At 47.3% G+C, this 21,597-nt stretch overlaps 3 protein-coding genes across 4 annotated transcripts in view; 2 read left to right on the forward strand and 1 right to left on the reverse strand.

Moving 5' to 3' along the window:
* The window catches only part of FCSK (fucose kinase), a 13,040-nt gene extending 4,150 nt beyond the window's left edge, over positions 1-8,890 (forward strand). For both annotated transcript variants that reach the window (XM_072422816.1, XM_072422817.1), the window contains 14 exons: positions 2,357-2,478; positions 2,890-2,991; positions 3,058-3,228; positions 3,565-3,626; positions 3,707-4,086; positions 4,158-4,368; positions 4,744-4,910; positions 4,982-5,209; positions 5,287-5,430; positions 5,999-6,118; positions 6,191-6,378; positions 6,669-6,768; positions 7,518-7,741; positions 8,639-8,890. In XM_072422816.1, the coding sequence (XP_072278917.1) occupies positions 2,357-2,478; positions 2,890-2,991; positions 3,058-3,228; positions 3,565-3,626; positions 3,707-4,086; positions 4,158-4,368; positions 4,744-4,910; positions 4,982-5,209; positions 5,287-5,430; positions 5,999-6,118; positions 6,191-6,378; positions 6,669-6,768; positions 7,518-7,741; positions 8,639-8,746 (2,327 nt within the window). In that variant the 3' untranslated portion in view covers positions 8,747-8,890. The remainder of the gene's footprint in view (positions 1-2,356; positions 2,479-2,889; positions 2,992-3,057; positions 3,229-3,564; positions 3,627-3,706; positions 4,087-4,157; positions 4,369-4,743; positions 4,911-4,981; positions 5,210-5,286; positions 5,431-5,998; positions 6,119-6,190; positions 6,379-6,668; positions 6,769-7,517; positions 7,742-8,638) is intronic.
* SF3B3 (splicing factor 3b subunit 3) overlaps positions 1-21,597 on the forward strand; it is a gene marked incomplete at its 5' end in the record, with an annotated part of 43,206 nt that overhangs the window by 3,029 nt on the left and 18,580 nt on the right.
* COG4 (component of oligomeric golgi complex 4) overlaps positions 8,843-21,597 on the reverse strand; it is a 15,551-nt gene continuing 2,796 nt past the window's right edge. Inside the window, exons 2-19 of the mRNA XM_072422818.1 lie at positions 21,328-21,410; positions 21,084-21,198; positions 20,562-20,736; positions 18,529-18,722; positions 18,245-18,350; positions 18,005-18,162; positions 17,076-17,134; positions 16,057-16,190; positions 15,817-15,935; positions 14,552-14,718; positions 12,191-12,356; positions 12,054-12,116; positions 11,663-11,779; positions 11,487-11,579; positions 11,327-11,410; positions 10,976-11,077; positions 9,510-9,638; positions 8,843-9,142 (exon numbers count right to left, since the gene is read on the reverse strand). Of these exons, the coding sequence (XP_072278919.1) occupies positions 9,008-9,142; positions 9,510-9,638; positions 10,976-11,077; positions 11,327-11,410; positions 11,487-11,579; positions 11,663-11,779; positions 12,054-12,116; positions 12,191-12,356; positions 14,552-14,718; positions 15,817-15,935; positions 16,057-16,190; positions 17,076-17,134; positions 18,005-18,162; positions 18,245-18,350; positions 18,529-18,722; positions 20,562-20,736; positions 21,084-21,198; positions 21,328-21,410 (2,199 nt within the window). The 3' untranslated portion in view covers positions 8,843-9,007. The remainder of the gene's footprint in view (positions 9,143-9,509; positions 9,639-10,975; positions 11,078-11,326; positions 11,411-11,486; positions 11,580-11,662; positions 11,780-12,053; positions 12,117-12,190; positions 12,357-14,551; positions 14,719-15,816; positions 15,936-16,056; positions 16,191-17,075; positions 17,135-18,004; positions 18,163-18,244; positions 18,351-18,528; positions 18,723-20,561; positions 20,737-21,083; positions 21,199-21,327; positions 21,411-21,597) is intronic.

Below are 21,597 nucleotides of genomic sequence, written 5' to 3' on the forward strand. Positions count from 1 at the left end.
CCTGTACTGTGCGGGTGGGTGACGCTCTCCTGTACTGTGTGGGTGGGTGACGCTCCCCTGTATAGTGTGGGTGGGTGACGCTCTCCTGTACTGTGCGGGTGGGCGACGCTCCTCTGTACTGTGCGGGTGGGCGACGCTCCTCTGTACTGTGTGGGTGGGTGACGCTCCTCTGTATTGTGCGGGTGGGTGACGCTCTCCTGTATATTGTGGGTGGGTGACGCTCCTCTGTACTGTGCGGGTGGGCGACGCTCCTCTGTACTGTGCGGGTGGGCGACGCTCCTCTGTACTGTGTGGGTGGGCGACGCTCCCCTGTACTGTGCGGGTGGGTGACGCTCTCCTGTATATTGTGGGTGGGTGACGCTCCTCTGTACTGTGCGGGTGGGTGACGCTCCCCTGTACTGTGTGGGTGGGTGACGCTCTCCTGTATATTGTGGGTGGGCGACGCTCCTCTGTACTGTGCGGGTGGGCGACGCTCCCCTGTACTGTGCGGGTGGGTGACGCTCCCCTGTATATTGTGGGTGGGTGACGCTCTCCTGTATATTGTGGGTGGGCGACGCTCCTCTGTACTATGTGGGTGGGCGACGCTCCCCTGTACTGTGCGGGTGGGTGACGCTCTCCTGTACTGTGTGGGTGGGTGACGCTCCCCTGTACTCTGCGGGTGGGTGACGCTCTCCTGTATATTGTGGGTGGGCGACGCTCCCCTGTACTCTGCAGAGTTCTCTATATGGACCATTTATATATTTATACAGGGTGATCATATCCCCCCCCCTTATACGTCTTTTAACCTCCCTGGCGGTATTCCCCAGTGTTGCTTGGGGTTAATTTTTAGTACCAAAATCGGTAACCTTGAGCCACACTGGGGGTGGAACTGAAGGTTTTTAAGTCTTACCTGGTCCTCCAGGGGTGCCCGGCATCTGCTTCTCCTGGCGTGTGAACGTTGGGGACGCAGATGCCGGCGACAGAATCCTAATGTGTACTAAGCCTTACACACCCAGCTGCCCATTGAAGGGTCAGAGTTTTTTAATGACAATTTTCTTTCTTTTAGGTGTCTGAAATGGCCGTGTCAGAGCTGCCCGGTAACCCTAATGCTGTATGGACTGTAAGACGACACATTGAAGGTATGGAGGGTCATTAGAGGGTGGATAACACAATGTAATTGGCAGTTCTGTTTATAGGATCTTTTCTGGGCATTGTACAGGCAGGATGAATTACACTGACAGGCCTAACGTAATCTCATCTAAGTTTATTTGGGCACAAACTGCTTCTGGTTTCTGTGCAGTGTTGGTGACAGGTCCTCTTCGGTACAAATTTGTATGGTCAGGGTGTTGTATGTAAAGATTTGGGTATAGAAGACCCATTGTAGCCCAGTAATCTCTCCGGCCCCTATTAGTTGTCCAACCCCAGGGGGGGGGTAAAACTCCCCCAACAATTTATTTAAATATCACCTTCCAATACCTGGGCGCAGTGTCTGCAGAATGGGGAGATTTCATCTGCTTTGTATTCCCAACAATTCTCACCATTTCACTGTACATTTAGCTTCATCTTTGTAATGCTGCTGAGAATTCCTATCACTTCCTGTCTGGTGAAACTGTTGTTGTCAGGACAGGAAGTGAAGAAATCTATTTTTCAGCAGTAAAAATCCGACCAATCATTTCACCTCCATTTATATCAGGAAGTAAAAGTTTTGTCTGAAACAAAGCAATCTGTACTGGGGGATGTGATGGCTGCCATTGGTGAGAGGTTCTTCTCCCTTGCCTGCCTGAGGCATTGACCTTAAATTATTCAGATCCGGAATTCTGAAGCCGTCTGGTCATTGGCATTCTTTGCTATACACAAGCAATGGCTTTATCCATATTTCCCCAAGTAGAGGGTCTGATCTGTGATTGGAGGACGGGGGAATGTATGGTGTCATTCACATGAATTGGGGCACAGGGGGCAGATTTGTGTGTGTGATGGTATCTGGGTAAAAAGGGGCAGACGTGTGTTGTAATGGGGGTATTGAAGGACAGATTTGTGTTAGGGGGATATGTAAGGACAGATTTGTCTTGAGGGGATATGTAAGGACAGATTTGTATTGTATGGGGGGGGACGCAGACTTGTGTGTTGAAGACGCTCCCCTGTACTCTGCGGGTGGGTGACGCTCTCCTGTATATTGTGGGTGGGCGACGCTCCCCTGTACTCTGCGGGTGGGTGACGCTCTCCTGTACTGTGTGGGTGGGTGACGCTCCCCTGTACTCTGCGGGTGGGTGACGCTCCCCTGTACTCTGCGGGTGGGTGACGCTCTCCTGTATATTGTGGGTGGGCGACGCTTCCCTGTACTCTGCGGGTGGGTGACGCTCTCCTGTATCCCGTGCAGTGTACCTCCCGGACGGAAGCTACGAGTATTTGTCTTTGTGCTCTCGCCATCACATCACCGGCCTGATAAAAGCTGCAGCACACGGAGTCCATGGGAAGAAGATGGTGCATTCATCTGTCACGGTATGTGAGGGGGGAGATGGGGTTGGAGGGCAATGAGTGTGATGAGGATGGGGGACCTATGAATAGATTTAGAGGACACCAGGATGAGGATCAGGGTCCAGGGATTGGGAGATAGACCCAGTGATGAGGGGCCTGGGGATAAGGCCTGGAATAAGGGGTTAGGATCCTGAGGACATGGGGGTGGTGAGGATAACAGACAAATGATAGGGATGGGGAACCTGGGATAAGAATAGGAGACCCTTAAATATTGGATTTATTATTTGGGGAGCTGGGAATGAGGTAAATGACGGGATTCTTGGTTGGTGGATCCTTGGTACCTGGGGCTGAGGATAAAGGCCCAGTGATAGGAATGTTTGGGGTGGAGGTCAGAGTTTTGTTGGGTGCTCAGTGCATTATTTTCCCTATTTTTAGTATCCTGATCTGATAGAAGAGGGGAGCTGTGTGATGAACAGTGTGCTGAGCGAGGAGGTGACTCTGTGTCAGGGTAGTGCCATACAGAACTGTTACCTGCAGGTAAGTTGTCTTGGTGATAAATAAATGAGCCATGCCATGCCCTCCTACACCAAGCTCTTTTTATAGGGTCCTCTTCATGTGGGCAAAGGGTGTCTTCTGACTGGCATCGACCCCAAGGGAGCAGCTGGGTTACGCGGGAACCATCTTAGTGATGTCATCCTCCAATCCCATCCAATTCGTATCCAGAACCTTTCCCTGACGGTGTACAGCCTTCTGGGGGCCAACGACCGACTGCAGGTAACAGTTGTCACGTGATAGATGTTCAATGACCCTCCCTTGTCCTCTGTGATTTTTACTTATCCTCCGTACCCCTCACTCACTTATCCTGTGTACCCCTCACTCGTCCCCCATCCCCTCACTCGTCCCCCATCCCTCTCACCCGTCCCCCATCCCCTCACTCGTCCCCTGTTCCCCTCCATGACCTTTGGTCATTCTTGGTTACCTGTACTGATTTGCACTCTGCTGACCCTGAATCTGCCCATACTAGAATTATCTCATACATCACTTGTCCTCTGTGAGCCTTTAAATCAACTTTATTTGGAAGAATCTCATAACTCTCTGCTGTCCCTCCAGGGTGGATCACCCACCTACCTGAACATTCCCTGGGAGGAGTTTTTCCAGAGGACGGGGATCAGGTGAGTGGAATGGACAGATTCACTCCTTGGTTTATATTTGTCAGATTTCCTCACCTTACCTCCCCCATTATATCTTGCAGTGAGCGTGATCTTTGGGGTTCTGAGCACCATAGTAGTGAGTGCAGCGTTCTGACTGCCCCCCTCTTTCCTGTCCTTCACCCCAGCGAGTCTCTGGGCATTGGGGACGTCCTCTGGTTCCTGCGTTCAGGGACTTGCAGGGCAGAATGTGAAAGCTGGAGGCAACGTTGGTGCAGTTCTTGGCGAATGTCCTGGCAACAGATTCGGCAACATCGGGATCAGGAGAGGTCGCTGCAGGCCCGCAGGGAGGTGTTCTTTAGCCAAGCCATGGAAAAGGTGAACAGAATTCTGCTGGGCAGGGAGGAGAGAAGTCTAATGCCCATCATACGGGCAGCCGTGCAGGAGGGCACCTCCCAAAGACTGCTGGACACACTGGACAATGGTGAGGCCATCTATAGATTGACGTCTTCTTCATGTGGTCTGAGTTGTACTCACCAAGTCTCTTTGTTATAGTGGCCTCAAGGACTGAAGACGCCGGAGTGGCTGCACGAGCCCTGGCCTGTATCGCCGACCTTCTGGGCTGCATGGCGGCTGGAGAGGGAGGCCTGAGAAGTGGGCCAGCGGCTAATAAAGCCTGGGCCCCTGCTTATCTGCTGCTGGAGAAGGGAGACATTGCTCAGGGAGTGGGACTGATGGCCGAGGAGAGACAGAAATGGCTCAGCAGGTAAGTGCAATAATCTGCAGAAGAAACAACATTCTGCAGGCCTGGCAGGAACTGAACACACAGACATCAATATTGGACATTCAAAGACTCCTCCAAAAAATGCATTCCAAGCCTCTATCGCCCTTACACCCAAATTTTACCATATAAAAGTCGCCAAGACTTCACCGAGCTAAGGTATCCCATGCATGTCTATCTACAACAGGCTGCCAGCGGCGAACTACAGTGGGCGGAGTCCAGACCAGTCACCTTGCACAAGGGGGAGAGAGTCCATGGCTAGTCTGTAGTACAGGAAATGGAGTGTTGGAGTTGTTTATTACGGATCTTGGCAGCCATTTTGAAATGCATTTCATCTATTTGGGCTTTTTTCTCCTGCAGACCGGCTCTACTCCTGCGCGCAGCTCGTCACTATGAAGGGGCGGAGCAAATCCTAATCCGCCGAGCAGTGATGTCATCCTTCCAGTTTGTGTCTATTGGTGAGAAGAAGCCGCCGGCCCCGGGACAATGGGTGACCGCGGAGTGCCCGGCCCGCATTGACATGTCTGGTGAGTAATCGGACTCAGAGATTCAGATGTGAAAATGTTCCGTTATTCATTACTCTTCTGTACAATGTTAGGGGGCTGGAGTGACACCCCACCCATTACCTATGAACATGGAGGCGCTGTGGTAAACGTGGCAGTTCTGGTTGATGGTCAGAGACCTATAGGCGCTCGGGCCAGGAGGATTCTGGAGCCACATCTTCGTCTGTGCAGTACCAGTGGCCCCCGTGGACTGGATCTTCAGACGCAGCTGACCTGTCACAGCTTTTATGACCTGCAGGATTACTGCCAGCCGCAGGCTCCAGGTGACCTCCATATTGGGGCTCCTCAGGGGAATGTTTCATTGTGGGTGTGGCTAACCTCGTTGTCTTCACCTCCTCAGGGGCGTTGCTTAAAGCTGCCTTCATCTGCTCGGGGACCGTGGAGATGATATCAGAGCAAGCCCTGCCTGAGCAGCTCACTGAAAAGTATGGCGGTGGCTTCGAGCTGCAGACGTGGTCCTATCTGCCACATGGATCTGGATTGGGTGAGCGACAAACTGGGTTTCCTCCCCCCCAAAACCCCACCCCTGCTGATCCGCTACAGGCCGGAGTCATTCAGATGTATTTATGTGAATGTTGACGTCATTCCCTTTTTTGTAATTTTCTGGAAATTGGCTGCAAACTTCCTTACCTGGAAATCCCGAAGCAGCACTTCCTGTTGTAGGCTGACAACACCAAGCCAATGCCTGTCATTTAGCAGCAGCATTGTCAGCCTGTAGATGTCCAGTGACTTTGCATTATCTTCTATGGAGTGTCTATGGAAACACAAATCCCAGGTGCAGGTTACAGTCAGGTCAGTTGCAGCTGCAATGTACCTGATCAGGAACTCCGAATGATCTCAGAATCATCAACCCAAAACTCTTCTAATGTGGAGTTGCCTTGCAATGGGAATGGTGCAGATATCATATATTCTACGATTCTGATCAGCTTGTAGAATATGGTGGTGCCAGTAGTCTGGAACACCCCTCCCCCCCTCCCCCCATCATTTAAAGACAGAGATGTGACCCCCTCAGTGCTGCCCCCCTCTGGTCATCACATGAGCTCTCTCTGCAGGTACCAGCAGTATTCTGGCCGGAACGGTCATGGCCGTCCTCTATGAGGTGTCTGGACGCTCGGCTGATGCCCCATCTCTGATTCATGCAGTGCTGCACCTGGAACAGGTCCTTACTACAGGTGAGTGATGGTGGGCTGTCTCGTTGTATAGCAGCCAGCACACTGTGTATAGTGATCGGGGTCTTCTTTCAGGCGGGGGCTGGCAGGACCAGGTCGGGGGGCTTATTCCAGGGGTGAAGATTGGACGCTCTGCTCCTGAGCTGCCCCTTCAGGTGATGGTGGAACTGATTGAACTTCCCGAGGGGTTTGTGGAAACCATCAACAAACATCTCCTCCTGGTGTACACTGGGAAGACGCGGCTGGCCCGCAATCTTCTGCAGGTAAGTGACCCTCATCGCCCACTTACCTCACAGGAACAAGCCAGTGTATTTCTCTACACAAATCTGCCAATCGGGGGGCATAGTGTAAATTTATTACAATAGGAAATGTTCTATTGGCTTTCTGTAGCTGTGGTTCCAACTCTTCTATCCAGAACTCCCAGTTAGTAATTCCTCTTTATATCACTGGGGGGCACTGGGAGCCCATTTCCTGTAGAGCTCTGTGCCATGGCAGCACCTCTCAGGGGGCTCCGGTGTTCCCAGTCAGGACAATCTTTGGTTTCTCCTTTCAGGATGTTTTGCGGAATTGGTACGCTCGCCTTCCAGATATCATGCTGAATGTGGACGCTCTGGTGAGCAATGCCGAGCTGTGTGCCAAGGCCTTCCGAGCTGGTGAGATCTCCATCATACCCAGACCACAGCACTGCGATATCCATTGCATGCCAACATTCCACATCGCTCATAGGGGAAATCAGTGAAAACCCCTGCGACTAAATATATGTGACCCCCTCAGATTGCCTGAAGTGATGTCACCCAGGTGAGGGGTCCAGGTATTCCCTCATCATACAAAGACATTGTAGACAATTGTACTCATCCAGCCTTGGGGGTTTGGTGCCCCTCCCATGACTGTGCCCAGGGGTCCAAAGCCCCCTCCATAAAGACATGGGGGCACCAGTTTGGTGAGGAGGAACTCCAGTGTCCTGCACAGAGCCCTAAACTCAACCCTACGGAACACCGGTGGGGTGAATTAGAATGGTGAGCCGGGTCTTCTCATCTATCAGTACCTGACCTCACCAATAGGGGGCAAATCCCCACACCATCAGTACCTGAGCTCACCAATGGGGGGCAAATCTCCACCATCAGTACCTGACCTCACCAATAGGGGGCAAATCTCCACCATCAGTACCTGACCTCACCAATGGGGGGCAAATACCCAACATCAGTACCTGACCTCACTATTGGGGGGCAAATCCCCAAAGACACAACCCAAAATCTTGTGGAAAGACTTCCTAGGGGACTTGGGCTGTTATGGGGACATCTCCATACTTGTTTCCATATTGGAAATGTTGGGGGACGATCACATTGGGGGGACATTACTGTGAATAAGATGACAATACAGAAATGTAATATTCTCCCTGCAGGTGATTTGGGGCGGCTGGGTCAGTGTCTGTCCACATACTGGCAGCAGAAGAAGTGCATGGCACCCGGCTGTGAGCCCCTGGCAGTGCGCAGGATTATGGACACGTTGGAGCCACATGTGTATGGGCAGAGCCTGGCAGGGGCCGGAGGGGGCGGCTTCCTCTATATACTAACAAAGGAGCCGGAGCAGAAGAACGTCATCCAGAGATTGCTGGAGAGCACACAGGTAACCCCGGCCTATAGAGGTGGGAGGAAATAAAGGATCCAGGAATGGGACCCTGGAACCTGCATGGGTGTCACACCTATAGGAAATGTATAGAAAAGATGGAGGAGAATATCATTCATGTCACCAGGGGACGTAACGATGCCAACCTTTGTCACTAATAGTTCAGCATGAAGGTGGCGGAGATCTCCGGGGTGATATTAAACAGGCTTGGTCCCGGGGAGATCTCCGGGGTGATATTAAACAGGCTTGGTCCCGGGGAGATCTCCGGGGTGATATTAAACANNNCGGGGTGATATTAAACAGGCTTGGTCCCGGGGAGATCTCCGGGGTGATATTAAACAGGCTTGGTCCCGGGGAGATCTCCGGGGTGATATTAAACATGCTTGGTCCCAGGGAGAACTCTGGGGTTTTATTAAACAGGCTTGATCCTGGGGAGGTCACCAGGGTGATATTAAACACGCTTGGTCCCGGGGAGGTCTCCGGGGTGATATTAAACACGCTTGGTCCCGGGGAGGTTGCCGGGGTGATATTAAACACACTCGATCCCGGGGGGGGGGTGTCACTAGGGTATAAGTGGCCCTAGGGTACCCTGATTGGCCACAATAAATCTGCAGAGGATGGGTGAGCTTTGCCTTTAAGGAATGGCCGATCATGCACCTGTGATGGGGAGGGGCTGCAGGTCGGTGCTCCCTTTTATTGGCAGTCTGAGCTCCTCACTGCCCTGACAGGGCTCTGGCCTTCTTGGTATTTTCTGGCCATGCTGATTGGGCCGGTGGCATTTGGGAGCCCCGTTACCCAATATCCTTCACCAATCCAGCTCAATGGAGATCAGTGGGGTGACGGGGGATCCCCGAGATACATTTCTTCCATTGTCCTTTCTGTCCAATCTGTGTGCAGGGCCTGGAGCGATGCAGTGTGCACTCTGTACAGCTGGATACCAGGACGTTCTGTGTACAGCTCGGGGCCCCCGGTGATGGAGGACAGAGGAGCCCCAGTGATCGGTGATCTGAATTAATCATGGAAAAAGCCAATTCTTTGCTACCAAACAAAATTCTTTCTAGTTCCGGGTGAATGTTGGGGGTTCTGTAATTGTTAATAATATTTGTATAAAATAAATGTAAATTTATTATTTTGTGGAATATAATACAAGCTGAGCACAGAAATCATTGTACAGGAGAAGGGACTGCAGAGAATAAAGCCAGCTGATTGAAGTGTCCGTGTAGGGCCAGCTGTGAGCTGCCCCCTATTTTGCAATAATTGAATCATTTACAGACGCAAACGTTTGATGTCTTCGCTGCGAAAGTCTATCCGTAATGCCAGAACTTGTCGGACCTCAGCAGGAGTGAGTCTCCAGGTGAGGGGCCCCGAATTGGGCCCCCAGTAGTCCAGGATTTCAGTTACCTAGAGAGAAAACACATTCAGTGGTAAAACTCCAGGGGACCCCCCACTAAAGGGTGCATTATGTTAGGGAATTAGGAAGAAGGGGGGCACCAAGAATTTGATGGTGGGGGTTTGTGGTCAGGTATATGGAGTCACAGTGAGCGGGGAATTTTGAGTGGTGGGCCCAGCTAAAAGGATCTGGGGGTCTCTTCTCTGATGAAATCTCTGTGGCGGTGAGCTGCTTTCATTATCAATGGTTTGTATGAGGTGATTGCTGCCTCTCCGCAGAGATCCCATCCACCCTGAATGGAGCTTTGTCTCCTTCAATGGAACTAAAGGAACCGGCCACCCTGAAATACCCAAATCCACAGCACCGCGGTCCCCTTACCCTTTCCAAATTCAGGATTGTCGCCATCTGGGAAAGTCGGGCAAACTTGTCTCGGATGGTCCATGTGGTGACTGTGGTGAGATAAGCGATGAGGGAGCGGAGTTCTTTGTCAAATTGCAGACCACCAAGCTACACGAAGGACATGAACACAGATAAACAATCCGCTATCTGATATAACATTTCAAATCCTAAATCTGCCCCTTAGACTTGTGCAGTGGTAACGGCTTCACCCCTGGGATGAAATTACCACAGACTGTGAGCTGCTGTGCATTAGAAGCTGCAGCAAGTGAAACAGACCCCGCCTCCCTGACTGGAGGACAATCCAATACCATCTTACATACTTATATAGTCAGGGTGAATATAGAATAAAGTCTATCAGGTTCACCCACCAGGAAAATGAACATCCCAGAAATGAAACCCTATAGACATCTGATCCAGAGGAAGGCAAATAATTCCGTATAACCCAACGGGGAAACATTCCTTCCCGATTCCATGAGGCAAACATATTCCCTGGATCAGCAGTCTCTGTTATCTTTAAATCCTTTATCCCCAGTTATATTCTGTGCTGCTAGAACTCATCCAGCTTATTCTTAACCCCCCCCCTAGCATTCTCTCCGTATTTTCATGCAAAAAGTGTTACCAAAGTGTGCATGGAAATGTATTTTATATTGTAGGCCCATAATTCTTAATAATATCCCCAATATTAAATAATAAACTTTAAATAAAAAAAAAAGAAAATCTGTTAATAAACTAGTGAAACCCGTAATATAACTGTACAGTAACGTGTAATATATAAATATATAGTTATATACATATTATATAAAGATTTCTTTGGACTGGATTCAATACAGATATTTTCTATTGAATCCAATACAAATCTATTTGAATTTACCGCCGCTCCTCCCTCCCATCCTTATCCGGAGCTTAAACTTCTTTTCCTCAAAGAGCGCCCCCTTGTGCTTTGTAATGACATTACAGTGAATAATGGGTATGAGAGTTCTCTATATGGACCATTTATATATTTATACAGGGGCAGGATTATGTCTCCATCTCTGCAGTCTATTCCTATTTTATTAAAAGAAAGTACTTTACCAGCTTTAGATATTGCAGGTTACATCTAAGCCCCTCCCTCCCCAGCCCCTGGCCCCTCCCTCCCCAGCCCCTGGCCCCTCCCTCCCCAGCCCCTGGCCCCACCCCTTTGATTGGGTTTACCATGGACAGTCCACCTATCACCATCCCTGTAAGTATTTTGATATTTGCAGAGCCCCTCCACCCACAGCCTTCATTGTCATTGGATGAGCCATGGAGGTGATTACACCAAATGCACCCTAACAATGTACGTTTCACCCTCTCTGGAGGAAGCTGGCAGGGGCCCTATATTAGGATTTGTGGCCCCTATACAAACTTTCCGATAATATCCAATAAAGATTCAATCCTTTATCAGTCAGATAAATGTTTGGCCTTACCCGGCTGAATGTAGACTTCAGAATCACCTTCTCCAGCTCCATAGCAATGAGACTGGTCAGCAGACTTGTGAGATTCTCATAAATGATGGGGGAGAGTCCGGCCTGCAGAGAGAGTTGTCACAGGAAAATTCACAACCAGGAATAACCCCAACAACAGGCTGGGCGGAGAATGATCATAACCCCAACAACAGGCTGGGGGCAGAGAACGGTCATAACCCCAACAACAGGCTGGGGGCCATAACCCCAACAACAGGCTGGGGGCAGAGAACGGTCATAACCCCAACAACAGGCTGGGGGCAGAGAACGGTCATAACCCCAACAACAGGCTGGGCAGAGCAGCTTTGTACTCACCTTGAACTCAGCCATAAGCTGCTCCAGGTTCACTATGAATTGCTGCACCCAGGGGTCATTGGCTTCATAGTCGTTAAATTCCTCCTAATGAAAATAACAGAATAAGGAACTGAAACTTCCAAACATGGTGACCCCCAACTTCCTATCAGCATGAACTTACCTCCTCAATGTTGTGTGATACAGACAGGAAGAGGTTAATCCAAGGCTTGACTTGTGGTTTGACTGCTGTGCTGTTTAATTCCCCCAGCCCCTCCTGTGTCGGGGATAACAGAGGGTCAGCAGGGAATGGGGAGAACCAATAGCATGCTGGGAAGAGGGGGGGGGGCGCAGAATTACCTGCAGGAGGTCTCGGAATTTGTTAGACACGGACGCCATATCGGATAAGCAGCTGTCAATCTTGGCCTTGGCTTGTTCACCTCCGGATTCCGGATTAAACAACTTCCTGCAGTCATTCTAGAAGGAAGTCACAAAGGATGATGAGCGAAGGGGGGAAGATATTAGATAATAAATGATTTCCTAGCTGCTGATTCTCCACTCTCTGACGGCAATGCCACTGCAGGAGTCCAAAATAAAAAGCCGCATCACCTCAGCCGCAGGTCAGGAAATAAAGCTGCACGTCACCTGCAGCCCAGCAAACAGAGAGTGGGAAACCTTCAAGTACCCTGCTGCCCCCGAATAACAAGCCACTGCTGTGTCCTTCCTCCTCGTTATAGAAATCCGGACTTACCTCCAGGTTCTTCTTCAGAGTCATAATATTCTCACTGCAAACCTCCACGTTATTGAGAGAAATCTGCAAGAAGAATTCAATACAATCAGTTCAGCAGTCAGAGCTCCCAGGTCCCATCACAAAGTCCCCCCGCTTACCAGGAAGGACATTTTGGCCTCATCGTTACTCTCTATGCCCTTCGTATCGAACTTCCCTTGCTGGAGGCTGCTCTGCATGATATTCACTGCACTGGTGACTCCACGCTGGATGTCCTGGAATGTGGTGGCCGGGAAGCCCATTCTCAGCTTGTTACACAGAACCTCCCTGCGGTGATGGAGAGAGAAAAGGAACAGGAAGGCTCATCAGGATAAAACACAACAGGTGGGGGTACATGGAGGATGGGTTAGACCCCCTTCCCATAGAAGAAGGGTAACACAGCCAGGAAACCAACAAGCACAGCCCCGGAATTCCTCTAGAAATGTTCCCAATCACCACCGATATACAGGGCGTCCCAAAAGTCACAACACACTTCCTTTCTTCTTTTTGGTTCCAGGTTTCATTCGGAGAGACTCGAGCCAATCAGTATATGACAACTTAGACTTTGCAGTATTTCTTTCATTCCCTTGGCTCGCCATCTGACATTTATGGCTGTCACACTGCTCCAACGCATAACACAGTTTACGCTATCCATGGCAGGAAACAGAAACAGCGGAAGCCGGCTACTACCACCACCGATGAACAAGAAGAATTCAATACATGAACACTGAACTCCTGAAGCAGGGAAAATCCGGAGGGCTGCACTGGAACTCCGCATCAACAAAAGCTTGATTCAGCAGATGGTTCGGAGTGTGATAAAGCTCTATCTGTACCGACTTCAAATAAAAACTTCAAGCGGAAGATTCTAAAGCTCATGTGAAAATGTGTGAATCACTCTACACCATTACCAAAACCACCCGCAGCGCTTGGATAGTGTAAATCGGGTTACCGTTCGGAGCAATGCGACGGCCATAAAGCTTCTCAAAGCCTGAACTGCAGTTAGGGACTGAAAAACGTCTTGTCTGTCAATTGGTGAGCCAAAAACTGCAAACCCTCGAGTCTCACCGAATGATACCTGGAACCAAATAGAAAAAAGGAAGTGCGAGTGACTTTTGGGACGCCCTGTATGTCTGTAAGCAGTAAAAATCAGGCAAAGAAGAAGATTGAGCTTTTCCTTTTTATTCTGTCAACTAATTTTGAGTCAGCCCTGTTACAATAAATATATCATACACATAAATACAATAAATATCATACCATACATACACATATACACAATATCATACGTCATACATATGTGTATATTTATTGTTTATTTGTATGATATTTATTGTGTATATATATATATATATATATATATATATATATATATATATATATATATATATATATATATATATATATATATATATATATATATATATATATATCATACATATATACAATAAATATCATACATCATACATATATACAATAAATATCATACATCATACATATATACAGCGACACAATAAGACGGCATCTATGTCTCGAATGACCCGGCAGCAAATCCTTATATGATACATTTATATACAAGTATTATTTCCATACCAAAATCATTCGGAATATAAATTGTATACTTTCCATGTATCCTTCCCTTATCTCTTATATTGGCAATGTGATTGCTTTAGTATATGGATAATGTGATCAATTTTATGAATTAAGTATTTCTCTCTTTGCCAATGTTCTATTAATCAGTTAAAAGTCTCTAAGAATTCCCTGAGGAAGCCAATCAGCGAAACGCGTCGGGATGAGGCGACGGTACCTTTTATGTGATCACCAAATAGGAGATTGTATTAACTAACGTCCGTTCACGGTTATACCTGTATACCACAAATTGTTTATACGGAGCCCCAATCACATATCTTTCTGCCATACGTCTATTTATTGCATGTTATGTCTTGGCATTTATGTATCATACCAATAAGTAAATATGAAATAAATTGCACGCCATAAAACGCCCTTCTTTCCTTTATGTTTTCTTGTATATGTCTGTAAGCAGCCTATGGCTGGGGATTAGGGGCCGGTTATCACCAATCAGCAGCCATATTGTAAGGTCAGGTGACCATGATGCCTGCACACACAGCTGAAATCTGCTGCAGATAAAGACAAGGAAGCCGTTGTAGCTGAACTCAATATATCCAGAGCAGACCCCTAGCTGTGTCCAGGACTGTCGTGCCGGTCAGAAGGCTGGAGATTGGGACCCCCCTCCTATTTCAGTATTACAATGATGGCAGTCCCCGAGTCCTGAGCAGTCCAATGAGATGTACAGGACACCCACACAGTAATGGGTTTTATACTCAAAGCAAAGCTTCTCGTTAATTATGGCACAAAGCCAAATAATTAAATTATGTTTTATACAGTAGATGTTCCCCAGGTATTGGCTTCTTTGGATAAATAGGTTAGCCCCTCTTGTACAAACCCGAGGATGTGTAGTCCAATCTTACCGGAAATCTCCCTCCATCATGGTGGTGGAGAGGTTAATCATTGCGCACAGACAGTCAATGCTGGAGCTGGACAGAGCGCGCCCGATACATTTCTTTACTATGTAGAAGACGTCGTCCACCATACTGGAGGTCAGCTGACCCCGCTCATACGAATCCATGGCCACGGCCTGAAAAAGATGAAGGATCATCAGAAGAACAATTCAGGGACTTCTTGTCCTAGGGACCCTGAAATATTCAGTGATAGCCATGTCGGATGAAATAAAAGCTATCATTAAATATTGGGTCTCCTTGTTCCTACCCCCGTCCCCAATATCATCATCAATGAGATCCAATCACCATCAGGAGACAGAATATTCGTGTCTGGGGGTGCTAAAACAATGAAATTCAGCAATGATATGATAAGGGAACCTCTGTTCATGGATTCACATCACGCTGTGCAGAGCCATTAGATATTGTTTGTCATTTTGGGGAAAGGAGGACAGTATTATAATGGCATTGCTGCTTATTATGCTTTTATGACATTGCTGCTATCGGTCCTCCTAATATTCTGTTGTATCTCCTTAAGCCTCCCTGTAACATTCATTGCCCAGAGAAGAGACGTATATGGTAGGATATGATCACCCTGTATAAATATTTAAATGGTCCATATAGAGAACTCTCCATAATTTACTGTAATGTCATTACAAAGCACAAGGGGGCGCTCTTTGTGTCTGGAGGAAAAGAAGTTTAAGTTCCGGATAAGGAAGGGATTCTTCACTGTAAGGGCTTTGAAAATGTGGAATCGGCTCCCTCAGATAGAAGTTTCAGCAAGTTCTATAGATTGCTTTAAGAAAAAGCTGGATGATTTCTAGAAGCACAGAATATAACTGGGGATTAAGGATTTAAAGTAAAAATAACAGAGACTGCTGATCCAGGGAACATCCGATTGCCTCAGAGAATAAGGAAGGAATTTTTTTGCCCCCTGTTGGAGCAAATTGTACCAGGGGGTATAAAACTTTTTTTTGCCTTCCTCTGGATTAGGGTTTTATCCTAGGGTTTTATATCTGGAATATGTTTATTTCCCTAGTGGGTGAAGTTGAGGGACTTATGTCTTTTTTCATCCTGAAGTACTATGTAAAAATGTAACTGACCTCTGTGGTGGAACCAGACATGGAAGGTGTCATTCTATAACCTAGTGTCATTGTGTAGATAGAATGGGAACTGCTATTCCTTCCCATATGTTTTATTCTGATCATGATGTATTGTGCACCCTAACCCCTAATCACCTTATTGACAGACTCTCTCATGTAATACTCCTCCATGGTGATGTAATACCCGATCAGCTCCTGCATTGTCCGGCTCAGTAAACAATGTTTGAGCAGCTTGTCCAGGCTCTGCTGATGTTCTACAATGACAGAAGAGGAAGGCAGAATATTATGTACTAATATGAGACGGTTCTATTACTGGGGACTCTGTTCTAGTGACAATGAGAGAGTTGTATTATTAATCAGGAGCAAGAGAAATACCTTGTTTGACTTCTTCAGCCGCTACTGAATCCCCAACGTCAAAATCTGACGTTACCCGGCGCCTGATAAAGCGCATATAGAGTTCTGTACGGGCGCTCATAAGGGTCACCTCAGCCAGGATGGGATCTAAATCTCTGAAATACAGGAAACACTATTGGAATATGATACAATGAACATCCATAATCCATAGAGACCACTTCCCTGTCTTAATATTCATCATGAGAAAGTTTCTGACATATGTACATTACATTATGAGCGAAATATGGATGTCCAGAGGAAGATTCTTAGTATGAACCAACCCAGGCAGGGTTGGCAGTTAGTTTTAGAAGGAGAATGAAGTCAACGCCTAAACAAGGTCCCATAGGATCTGTGGCAAAGCCAGAGAGCATCTAGACACCCTCCTGGCTTCGCCACAGATCTTAGGTGACCTCCTTAAGGTGTTGACCTAATTCTCTTTCCAAAACTAACTGCTAGACTAAGATTCTAAAAATCTACCTCTGGACTTCTTTCCAAGCCTCATAATACCCCTGAGGAAGCCTATCTTTGGGTAAAATGCGTTGGGTAAACCTAAACAGCTGCATCTATTACGTTGGATATGTAATCAATGGCATTGATGGGCAGGTTGTGCTCTCTAACTACGCTTATGCTAGATTATAAATTGTCTGGTGTCATCTCATTGCCAAAACTTCAAAACCTATCTATTTAAAATGTGATATTGGTTCAGTAAAATTCTTTACTTTATGCCACAAAAATCCCTCTGCTCTCTCATTACTCTTGTATATAGCATTGGCATTACACAATATATCCAACATACTGTACAAGTGAGAACTCCTATCATCTGATGCACATATAAAGAACCAGTTTGTTTGAAATCCCTATGAAGTTTCAGCTAGTGAAGTGCACAAACAGAATCCAGTGTAGGAAATCTTAGTACGACGACATCTGGTGTGCATATAATGAAGATAATTATTGCTCCAGTCATCGGTCCCTATAATGCACAAGCAGGGAGTCTCACTGACCTGGGCTCAATCTTGTCAATGGTGGAGGATCTGATCATACTGTTCTGTACCTGCTGGAACTGGGAGACAAAAAAAAAAAGAACAGCAATGACACAATAACCCGGAATTTACCCTAATTACCCCTGACCTGCCCCCATCTGACAAAATGTTCAGAGCTGCTACCGAGACTTCCTATGGCTCCTCTCCCCAACTTCCTCTTATTGGACTTCTCATTGTCCTGATCTCTCCTCACCTTCCTCTGATTGGACCTCTCACCATCCCCATCTCCATTTCCTTCTTTTGATTGGACACCACTGTCTCCTATGCTTTGGATTGGTCTCCAAACAGTTCCCCATTACTCTTCATTACCTCCCTGATTGGCATCTTTACCATAGCGATCTCTCCCCCTGGTCCTTTAGATTGACTGCTTACCATCCTGCCTCTAACTCTCATCCCCTTCCTCTGATTGCTCCTCAGCTTTCCCATCTCTTTGTACATTCCCTTAATCTGATCCTTCACCTCATATCCCTTAGTCTTCCTCACTCCCCTATAATTGGGTTCTTCATCATCCCCACCATTGCCTCCCAACTCTGATTTGGCACCTCCCTGTCTACCATTCTTCCATCATTTCATCACCTTCCTCTGATTGGGCTTCTCCCTCCTCCATCATTTACTCACCTTTCTCTGATTGGGCTCCTTCCTCCTCCATCATTTACTCACCTTCCTCTGATTTGCCCCTCCTTGTCCTCCATCATTTCCTCACCTTCCTCTGATTGGGCTCCTCCCTCCTCCATCATTTCCTCACCTTCCTCTGATTGGGCTCCTTCACCTTCCTCTGATTGGGCTCCTCCCTGTCCTCCATCATTTCCTCACCTTCCTCTGATTGGGCTCCCCCATCATTTCCCCGCCTTCCTCTGATTGGGCTCCTCCCTCCTCCATCATTTCCTCACCTTCCTCTGATAATCTCTCTGTTGAATGAATTTGTCCACAATTCTCTCCACCTGGCGGTCGCACTCAGCCTGCAGATGTTTGATGAGCATGTACAGCCTCCCCGGGCCATAGTAAGTTTCCAGGATGGGTTGGTGAGTTTCCACTATTCTGGCAATACCTGGACAGAGAATGAATCAGATTTCATATTCCAGGCCGTTATGTACTGTGGTGTCATAAAAACATTTGTAATAAAGACAAACCTTCAAAGAGCAGAGTGAGCGTGTCTGCAAATATAAGTGCTGCTCTCCTCTCCTGGCTTTCCGAGCTCAGGGCCAGGGCCAGGTTCTCTTCAGCTTTCATAGCCACCTGCAGGGTGCAGAGAACAGGCTCAGTGATAATGCAGTCACATTCTGGACCAATGAGAGTGATTCAGTCCCCGGCAGGTCAGCCAATCACAGGATTAAGATTACATTTTTTTTATCTCATATTCCCAATGACAACAATTTGTTCTACAATAATACTGGATAGGACGGCCGTGCTTTACCTGATGGCAGAGGTATGCAGAGAATTTGCTAATTCCCTCCTCGTGCAGCCCGAGCAATGGAAATATCTTAAAGAACCTCTCCACCTGCGGCAGGTCTCCGGCTTTGGTTGCAGCATTAAACTTGTCAGTGACGAGAACCTTCAGCTGCTTTTCTGCCTCCTGCAGATGCTGAAGATTGGCATCGATCATACTGCCTAAAACAAGACCAGTCACATGTTACAGCAGACCTGTGCCCTCCTGATCTCCTCCGCCCATTCCCTATCCAAGACTTCCTATCCTCCTTTACAAGCAAATATAATGACTCTCCAGACCGATGTACACCCGCCTCCCCCCACCAACTCTCCCTGCTGGAATCTTTGCTTCATTAGCTAAAATCTGAACCAAATTACCCCCCCCCCCTTTCTGCACCCATGCTTTTCAAGGATTGGAATCAATCTAGGTCAGGACATTAGCTGCATGGAGTTTGCAGGTTCTCCCTGTGTCTGTGTGGGGTTCCTCCACGCTCTCTGGTTTCCTCCCACATTCCAAAAACATGCATTTAGGTTAGTTGGCTTCCCCTAAAATTGTCCTTAAGACTGTATTAAAGCCTATGATAGGGACATTAGATTGTGAGCTCCTTTAAAGGAACAGCAAGTCACATGGACTTTGTACAGCCCTGCATAATATGTTGGCACTATATGATAATAATTCATATCTGGCACCAAGGTGTGTCGGGATCACATTCTACAGAGGCAGACAAGTTTATTAAATTACAAGAGACATCGCCTGTCATTTCTGTAATAAAGGAATGTCAGCTCACAATTTGGATTCACTTTAACTTGCGTCTCCACCCCTCCATCCTCTAGATTGTAAGCTCACAGGGGCAGCGCTCATCTACTGTGATTTTGTCTTTGCAGTAATAGCTCTCCTTCAGCATGCAACTGCACTGTGGGATGTTATTTGTATTCTGTATGGGAACATTCCTATTGTCTAAGTATAAACTGTTCATGTATTGTTATTCAATATTGTCACTATTGTTATTATGTATATAGAACAACGCCATGGTCTGTGTGTGCACTATTATAAGGAACTATTATTACCTTCAGGGTAGGATGTTATCTGTATCCAGTATGGGAACATTCCTATTGTCCAAGTATAAACTGTTCATGTATTGTTATTCAATATTGTCACTATTGTTTTTATGTATATAGAACAACGCCATGGTCTGTGTGTGCACCATTATAAGGAACTAATATTACCTGCAGGGATGGATGTCGGATAGCTGCCATTCCTATTTTCTAGGTTTGAACTTCTTGTATTGATATTCACTACTCTCTATATTGTTATTATTATGTATATAGAGCTGTGCAGAGAACAATGCCATGGTCTGTGTGTGCACCATTATAAGGAACTATTATTATCTTCAGGGTTGAATCTGTCCTGTATGGGAACATTTCAATTGTCTAGGTATGAGCTGTTCTTGTATTGATATTCAGACGCCATGGTCTGTGTGTGCACCATTATAAGGCTCTATTATCAAATGCTGGACACACCAGGCCTATAACCCTAATATCCTGGACACCCTGTGCTGATGTTGGCACTGCATACATGAGGTCTCTGGCACTCGGACGGTAAGAGCTGCCTTTGGACAACACTCAGCATCCTTATAGAAGAGGATGGGGCTGTGGTATCTGTGGGTGATGTCAGTAATGAAGTTTTATTTCTGAATTATCTGGAGATGTATGGAATGTGTGATCACTATGTTTATTATTATTATTATTATTATTATTAATAAACAGGATTTATATAGCGCCAACATATTACGCAGCGCTGTACAATAAACAGGGGTTGCAAATGACAGACAGATACAGACAGTGATACAGGAGGAGAGGACCCTGCCCTGGAGAGCTTACAATCTAGTAGGTGGGGGAATTTACACAGGTGGGATGTGCTGATCACAAAGAAATGCCCCATCACCCCCCTTCATTAGGTTTCCTTCACTCTCATGGAATGCCATATAGTAGTGGTGACACAATGAGAAGAATAGCCCTCACCTTCCTTCCCCTGCCGACTCAGCTCAATAACAGACTTATCCAAACACAGATATCGGTGAATGTGTGCGGCGGCCTGCTCATATTCCTCATTTTTCAAGGCCGTCTGCACCCCGTCCATGCAGAACTTCAGATCTAAGATGTCGTCTGCTCGCTGTATGGCTTGATAGAGGCGACTCTGTGAAGGAGGACAAGTCAGGAGAGAAAAGAGACCACCATGACCTGGATAATTCACCCAGACAGTGCACGCAGATCACAGGCCGGGAATATACTGCACCACAGCTATGGTTTCATCATAATCAGCAGAACCTCATTCATGGGAAATTCTTCATTGAACACAATTATTGTTATATAACTTCCTTATGATATTCCTACAGCATAGAAATGGTATACAGCCCTGAGGAAGGAGGAGGCCATTACCCTGTGAAACGAGCTGGCTTCCTTATTCCCTCTACACTTGGTGCTCCTTGCCCACCCACTGACACATTACAGCCCCTGGAGTGGGTATTCATCCCTTGAACATACCTTAGCAAGGTCCAGCTGCCGGACTTTGCTGCTGACATTCTCTGCCAGGTTACAGGTAAAGGTGATCATACCGGAGAGCTGCTGGGCATCTCCCTCTATAAGCTGCAGATTGGGCCTGGTAAGAGAGAAAGCGATTATCATCTCACAATATGGATGTCTCTATGTGATGAATCATGTGACACCATGCGGGGGGCTGAAGACAAGTCCCCAGCTTTTCATTCTGACCACACCCATTGGTACTTACCCCATCCTCTGCAGTGCTAGCATCTTGTTCTCTACCGCCCCCTGCTGTCCAAGCAACACCTCCAGCTCAGCTTCCACCTCTTTCTGCAAGAGAAACATGTGCAAGTCAGCAAAATATGAATGACAGGACCTGCTAGAAGCTATCACTCCCTCTGGTCCACCTGGTAAAGGACCAACCAAAAGACACATGACGGGTCCCCCCTGTACCGGGTACATCCCAGAGACACATGACGGGTCCCCCCCGTACCCCTTACATCCCAGAGACACATGA

The sequence above is a fragment of the Pyxicephalus adspersus genome, chromosome 9 (genome assembly GCF_032062135.1).
Source record: "Pyxicephalus adspersus chromosome 9, UCB_Pads_2.0, whole genome shotgun sequence".
NCBI classification, from domain to species: domain Eukaryota; kingdom Metazoa; phylum Chordata; class Amphibia; order Anura; family Pyxicephalidae; genus Pyxicephalus; species Pyxicephalus adspersus.